Source organism: Heptranchias perlo, chromosome 2, assembly GCF_035084215.1.
Source record: "Heptranchias perlo isolate sHepPer1 chromosome 2, sHepPer1.hap1, whole genome shotgun sequence".
In the NCBI taxonomy this organism is placed as follows: domain Eukaryota; kingdom Metazoa; phylum Chordata; class Chondrichthyes; order Hexanchiformes; family Hexanchidae; genus Heptranchias; species Heptranchias perlo.
The window spans coordinates 135,406,911-135,414,594 of record NC_090326.1 but is presented as its reverse complement, the minus strand read 5'-3'; the positions used below and the strand labels follow the sequence as shown (position 1 = coordinate 135,414,594).

Here is a 7,684-nt window from a genome sequence, read left to right as displayed (position 1 = left end):
ACAGCACATTCCCAGATCAGCTTCTAACACATACGAGACCTTAATTTTAAACTCAATTACAGTCATGTGGTTTAGTAAGGAGGATATTATTAATGTATTTAAGTCAAATGTCGGATAATGACATCACTTTTATCCGCTATGTATGAAATGGGGAAAGTCTATTTCATTTCAACAAATGATTTACTTTCCGAGTTTATCCTGCATTGTGCACAAATATATCAGTGAAGTATATAAGTATGCACAAGCTCTGAGCCCTCACCTTCAATTCTTTGAAGAATGCAACATTCTTCAGTAGTGACAATTAGGATTTAGTAGTTATATGCGTATATATATATATAAAATAAACGTTTTCGGGCAAACCAATCCTCAGATGTTTTCCATTGGAACTGACTACGTGTGGTTGAAAATGGTGTCTGTCGCCTCTTTTGAAAGTAGATACACCTCTATACGTTCCAATGGAGTTCTCACCTTTTTGCGAAGGTAAAATCTTACTCTTCATATTGTGCCACCATTAACAGTTCTTAACGTTTAAATTTTCTATGGATTATATAATTAGATTATCACACTGATTGTCATAACGTTGTACGATGGATATATTTTGCAAGTTTGGTTTTCAAGGAATTAACTCACATATCTTTAGTTGGGAAATCGTTAGTGTTTTTTTGTGTAAATTGTGTTTATTGAGGTGAATTATACCAGTATATTTTTGAGAAATCCTGAACCACAAGTCTGAATAAAGTGTAATTAGGTGGAACCATACCATTTCCAAATCCAAGTTACTTAGAATTTCATTCAAAATACCAGTAAAACCAACCAATATTGCGAGCAATTGTGAAATTTTATACGGTTTCGCAGTAGGCGCCTGAATTCTTATTTATTTTAAGGGTGTATGAAGTAGCAATTGTGGACGTAATTTTTTGGATGTGTAAAATGTTTTGTGGGAATTGGCTGAATGTCACGCACATTTCGTTAAATGCTTTTCTCTATTGTCTGATTTCAAAGTGGAGATATCAATGCGATAGGTCTGAGGGCTCTGTCTTTTGATGGTCTCAGACGGTATACCAACAAAGTAATTAACATATCACTGACAATATTCCATTGGCTTGATACTGATCACAATCGACGGTGTTTGCATCGTATTGTTTTGGGGCTGATAATTGACTGTCAGTTGCTCTCTGTCGTCTCGGTGGCGCCGGGTGCCTTTTGATTGCTAATTTAACTTAACTGTCGGCAGCCCCTCCTCTCAGACACAAACACACACTCTCTCTACCTCTCAAGCTTGGCGTGAAGCCCCATTGCCCATACACACACCACATCGCCGGATATATCCAACAGCTACAATGTCTTTAGAATATTCCCTAAAGGAGATCGCCCTTCTTTGGAATTTCGGTATTCATTCATTCTACCCTGACCATTTAAACTGGTATTACAGCAATGTAGTAACGTATTTAGCGACGGACTTTCTCCGGAACCGGGTCTTATAGTGGAGGTGCGGAAAATAATGAAGTAAAATTATTTTGTATTGATTTAAAACAAATCGCAAAATAAACAAAAAGCGCACTGTTTAATTGATTTAGGATCTGGGATGACGTGCATTATTGCTAAAGCGACTCTGTAGCATTATGTTTCAGGGTAATGAATCACAATGATGTGCAGACAGCGTTACTCAAACACAAACCGATCTCTCAACTTTACCAGAAAGTATACTCTCTATTAAAACTTGGTAGTCCTTAAATATTGTACAACATTAAGGCAAAAATATTATATTTCCTGTTCCATCTTGTTAACATTCTATGTAAAGTGTAAAAACTATTCTCTATTAAATGGATTGGCGCCTAATATTTGGGTTAAAATGAAAGCTATTACGTTTTTTATTGCCCGCCATTTTGATCCATTGGCTTTAAATTGAAATAGATGCTCATTTTTATTAATTTTAACGCAATTCTACATTATTTTTCCTTACTTCTAACTTTGCATGTGATATACGATTAACATTTATTTTTTTTTATTACAACTCTCTTAATGGTTTAAAACAGTGTAAACTTTGCTGTACGATGTTACCTTCTCACACATTAAGAATTGGTTGAAACAAGATATTTTGCGGGAAAGTAGCGGGACCTCTGAAGAGGTTAGGAATGGGAAATAAAACTTGTCTGCTGCTGGCTTTTCTATTGGAAAAATCCCAGAAGGCATTCCCGGTATCAATGAACCTGCGGACCGATGTGATTGACAGACCATCCTATCCATTTAGTGACTAGCCTTTGGTAGCGAGGTTACCTCGGAAACGACAATACCCAATCATTGGAGCCTTGAAGGGCGGGACGAATCGTCGGGGACCCCCCCCTCCCCCCCACCATGGATTGTCAATCAAGTCCGGTCTCCATTAGCAACCCTGGGAGGCGGGTCAGCGCAATCAACAGCCAACCAGCCTCGAGATTATGGGCGGGGCGAGGGAGACTTGAGTTACTGGTTGGTTATTTGCACCGAGGAGGGCGGGGCGATGGAATGCAAGGAGTTGTCAATCAAAGCCTACGGGGCATTGACTGGGGACAGCGGTGGAGCAGTCCGAGGGCAGGCTGATTGCCGGAGTTACCGCGCTGGAGGCTGCTGCTGCTGCTGGTGCAGCTGCTTTTAAAAGGCACGGAGAGCGCTGAGTACCTGACGGCAGTGTGAGTCGGAGAGGATCGGCGGCAAGTCTGGTTCTCTCGCTCTCTCTGTATGGAGCTTGTGTTGTGAAGGACTCCAGCTGCCAGAGATTCTGGCAGATCGGCCGAAGACTTGAAGTGGGGAAAGAGTGCGAGGGTTGGCGGGGAAACCACTCTGCGAGATCGCGTCCAACAACTTCCTCTTTTTTTTATTATTTTTATGATACTTAAATGGATCGCCATCCGAATCTCATCTCTATTTGGCTGCAACTGGAACTGTGCGCGATGGCGATCCTCTTGACGAAAGGTGACTGAGTTACATTAGGGTGATGGGGAGACCAATGCAACCACGCACCTTGATCCCCGGGGGTTAGGAGAAACAGGAGCCGGGAGGGTGGAGGTGGCGATTCTTCCTGTTTTTGCTGGTTTAAAAGTCTTTGTTTCTCTCGAAACCTATTAGTTTATCCTATTCTGGATAAATGCATAAAGTCAAGCTTGTTTGGTTAAGTTAAAACATAACTTCCTCCTGCATTTCTGAATTACCATTATTTTTTAATACATACCCGCTGATTTCCATTAGTGTATAAATCTCTTGCTTATCGTGGCAGTTCATTGCCCTCCATTGATGTAAGTAGACCTAAGGGGCAAGCGGTTGTCAAAATGTTTTTGTTAGCCGCCTGTAATGAATTTCTAAACGCTAAGAGCAAAGGATCGGTGCCATCTTAAAGGGTTACAGTGTAACCCCAATCGGCTTTTAAAAGGCAATGACCAGTTTTTAATATAATGTATCCTTTGAATGTTCATGGTTTCTCTTGGGGGGGGGGGGGGAGATGGAAGATTGTATTTTAAGTCAAGTTGTACACCAATAATTTATTGCTGGAAATCAAAAAATCTTTAAAATTAAGCATTCACTGAATTGTTACATAGTTTTAAAATATATTGTGTTTTCAGATGGCAGGGATACAAATTACAAGAGATTTAACTTATTAATAAAACTTTTTTGGGGGGGAGGGATATAATACATCCATTCTCTTGATGCTTGGTTGTAATTGATCTCCTGTATGTATTAACAAGCGCTGGAGGTTAAGATGAGCAACCTAATTGTGTGTTACTTTTATTTATTTATTTTGGTAGAAACGTGTAATTAACCCAAATAAGAGCCCTGTCGTCAGCAGCTGGGCTTTCTGGCCCCATCAAAGGAAAGAGCTGGGAGTGATTCAGGCTGATGTGAAGTCACCGATACTGAAACTATGTGGCTGATAATGATATAATTAGGGGGATCACAGACTTCTCTCCTGCCAGTTCACTTCAAAAGCTTTTTTTCCTGTAGTATCTCCTGTAGCCATTTTGGCGGAGTGGAGGCTCATAAAAAATATATATTATTTTGAAACAGTGCGGCAAGGATACAGGGAATGAATGGCTGCTTCAGAGTTGCAGCAACTTTTTTTTAATTTTTGCAAACTGCAAGGGCTTAAGACCCAAGTTTTCTAGGTTTGCACTTTTTAAAGAACTGCTTTTTTTGAGACCCGACGCTGTGTACCTTGCTAGTCTCTATATAGATTTTAAATCCGGGGGAGGTTTGAACATATAACCGTAACTAATGTATCCACATTAGTAATTTTACACAGTCGATCCTTTACCTTCCATTAGTCCTGAGTCATTAGGAGCCGGGAGTTACTGTTCAGGGTCTTTTAGCATTAAAGGTGGAAGCTGAGCTTAGGTGGTTGAAATCTGATCGCTTTCAGGCGAATATGGCGAGGCTCCCTGGTCTCCTTTCATACAAAGAGAACTTATGTGTTTTTTTTAAGTAATTTCTCAGCAGCGGAAGCTATTAAATTTTTTTTAAGAGAAATGCACGTGCATTTTTTTTTGAGACCTGTTTTTGTTTGTGGTTGGAGGGGTGGAGGAAGAGAGACTGTTGTCAAGGCCCCTTTTTAAATGTTTTTAAAAAATGGTTCGTTGTGAAATCTCTTGAGATTTCCGAAGACTTTTTTTGTCGTAGGCAGTTTAACCAGCATTAGATGACTAAAACTCACCGTTTGCCCCCATCACATGGCAGCTTGCGTGTAAAGCCAGAACGAGACTGCTCTGCTCGTAAGAAGTTTCACCTTTTTTAATACGAGTTTCCATTTGGGTTGAAAGAAATTGTCTTTGGCAAACAAACCACTAATTATAAACTGCATGGTTCCTGTTTTATAATGTTGCCTGAGAGGCATTTGAAAGAAAGCCTGTTTGTGTCCTTTTTTATACTTGCTTAATTTCCAGTTTAAAAATAACTAACTGACTAGTTTGAAGATCAGTACAGTTATTTATAAAATGCTCCTTCTTGGTGCAAAGTTGTGAAGTTCTCGTTTATCTGAAGTTTCCCGGTCAGGAAACTTCACAGTCCAGTCAGTGGTTTTGTTAGTGATATAAACAGCAACTGGAGTTGTATGAAGACATGGGTTGGAAAAACTTTATTTTCAATAGCTAAAGTTATGCTGGAATGGTTGTAGATATCGTTCACGGTGCTGGAAGGAGTAAACTGCTATTTATGAACTTTATTGTGAGCCAAAAATTTTGTCTCAACAGATTGCATTGCACATCAGCAATTAGAGAATTGGCTTATTGCAATAGAATTATAGAATGATACAGCACAGAAGGAGGCCATTGTGTCTGTTACAGCTCTTTAAAAGAGTTATTCAGTTAGTCCCATTGCCCTGTGCATTTTTCCCCTTGTGTTGAAAAGCAAATTTATATTTCAGACATTGTAATGACTTGTCAAGTCTGATATCACAGGTCAACTAACTTTTTTGTTCTTATAACTTTAGGTGAAATTAGATGCTACTGTGATGCACCCAACTGTGTGGCAACGGGTTATATGTGCAAATCAGAACTGTCGGCATGTTTTTCAAGACTGCTGGACCCCCAGAATACGAACTCTCCTTTAACTCATGGGTGCTTAGACACTCTTTCAAATTCAGCCAACATCTGCCAAGCGCAAAGATCCCAGAATCACACAGGGACCTGGCCAATGTTGGAGTGCTGTCATGAGGATATGTGCAATTATAGGGGACTCCAAGATGTTCTTTCACATCCTCGGAGTGAGACCTCTGGTAAGAAAGCTTTCTCTGCTAAATCCCTGCCTAATCTATAAGGCGATGACAGCCAAGACTTTTGTATGGCTGGTATTGATTTTGTTAATGTAATTAGAGACACAGGGAGGCAATGGCAAGATTCAAGCTGAATCTTTAGCACTAAGATATTATGTGTCTCTGCTAACATTAGAAGACTAGTAAAAGGTTTTCCCTCTCAATATTTTGTTTTTCTGGGGCAGCAAATTAGGTTAAAGCAAAATGGTTTCCTGGATTTTGGTTTATTGAACCTCAAAGCTGTCTTGTTCTGTTTGCTATTAACTTTGGAGGTGGTACGAATATTAAATGCATAAATCTGCTAAATGCTTAATGGACTAGTTTATATATTTACCAATTGAATAATTTAAAAACATTATGGAATGTATTAGGAACCTGGTTCTTGTATGTACAGCCTTTTAATTGGCAACCAATAACTCCTATGACCTATTAAACATTTGTGGGGGTTGAAAAGCTATAAATTAATCATCCAAATCAGATTGTACTGATAATGCTAGCTGTTGGTTGCTTGTGGGAGTGCACTAATTTTGCTCTCTTCCTCTTTTTGTTCATTCTCTTCCCTCCTCCCCACCCCCTCTCTCAGATCAGGGAAATCGGTATCATCACGACTCCAGTAGCAAGAGCCTGATCACCAGGGTTCAAGAACTCACTTCATCGAAGGAGCTCTGGTTCCGAGCTGCAGTTATTGCCGTGCCCATTGCTGGTGGTCTCATTTTGGTACTGCTGATCATGCTGGCCCTGCGAATGCTTCGCAGTGAAAATAAGAGACTTCAGGACCAGCGGCGGCAGATGCTGTCTCGTCTGCATTATAGTTTTCACGGGCACCACTCCAAAAAGGGGCAGGTGGCTAAGCTAGACTTGGAGTGCATGGTGCCTGTGACTGGCCACGAGAACTGCTGCATGACCTGTGATAAGATCAGGCACTCTGACCTCGGTAATGACAAACTTCTCTCTCTGGTTCACTGGGGGATGTACAGCGGACATGGAAAGCTGGAGTTTGTATGACCGAGTTTTAACGTGAGCTGCTCGTGGTTCTATTCTGCTGGACAAGTGCACTTTATGTGAAAAGACAATCATGAACTTATTTGAGAAGCTGTAATTTGAAAGAAGACTCAAGGTTGAAAATGGGACCTCCTGATTTTAATATATTCTACACATAAGAGTCCTGGACTTGCCTCTGTGAAGGTTTCCAAAATTTCTCATTTGCACACTTTGTATAAAAATGAATTCTACACTTTTTTTGTTTCTAGAAACAGTTCGCATAGCTGGGGGGGAACACAGAAGGTAAAGATTGATTTCTTGAGCTAGCAGAAATAGAGAAACTGATGTATACTTGTGTGCACTCCTGCTCTTTATATGTTTCCTGTTCCAATTTATTGTAAAGATACAAAAATATATTTTTTCTCTAATTCTGATAATGTATTCTGGTTTTATTATACACTAATCAAATACATGCTAGAGGATAATTCTGTAGTTTAAATGGGCTCTAACACCAATTTTTTTTTGCGGGTGTGGGATTTCCCATTCTTTAAAAAAATAATCTTGAAGCTAGCTACAGAAGGCAGTAGTGATCAAGTTTTGTTAGACTGCACAGCAAGCTGTGCTTAGATGCACTTACTCCTACACTAGTTATAGTAATGTGAAAGGAAACATCTTTCTCCACACTTTTTTTCCCACCTGCATTGTTTGCCATTTTAGATGTTTTTTTTCCCCCCCAAGAAACTAGACACATGTTCCTCACGCTATATGGGCTGTACTGTCTACTGTAGAACATAAAGCTGTCAAGTATATGATCTTGTACAACTTTGCTTAGCAGTAGACCAGCAGGATAACTCTGTCCTAACTTCAAATAAGAACATAGGACAAGCACCTAAATAATTTCCATACGCTCTGAAACATCACCTGATG

General features: G+C 39.8%; 1 protein-coding gene across 2 annotated transcripts; it reads left to right on the top strand.

Moving 5' to 3' along the window:
- The first annotated feature begins 372 nt into the window (after positions 1-372).
- On the top strand, positions 373-7,194 carry bambia (BMP and activin membrane-bound inhibitor (Xenopus laevis) homolog a). 2 transcript variants are annotated; one of them, XM_068007240.1, is made up of 3 exons: positions 373-480; positions 5,456-5,740; positions 6,360-7,194. In XM_068007240.1, exons 1-3 carry the CDS (start codon positions 456-458, stop codon positions 6,779-6,781), a joined length of 732 nt encoding a protein of 243 aa, XP_067863341.1. In that variant the 5' UTR covers positions 373-455; the 3' UTR covers positions 6,782-7,194. The 2 variants fall into 2 exon arrangements, with proteins under 2 accessions (XP_067863341.1, XP_067863332.1); XM_068007231.1 differs by lacking the exon at positions 373-480 and adding an exon at positions 2,539-2,952.
- Positions 7,195-7,684: the final 490 nt, after the last annotated feature.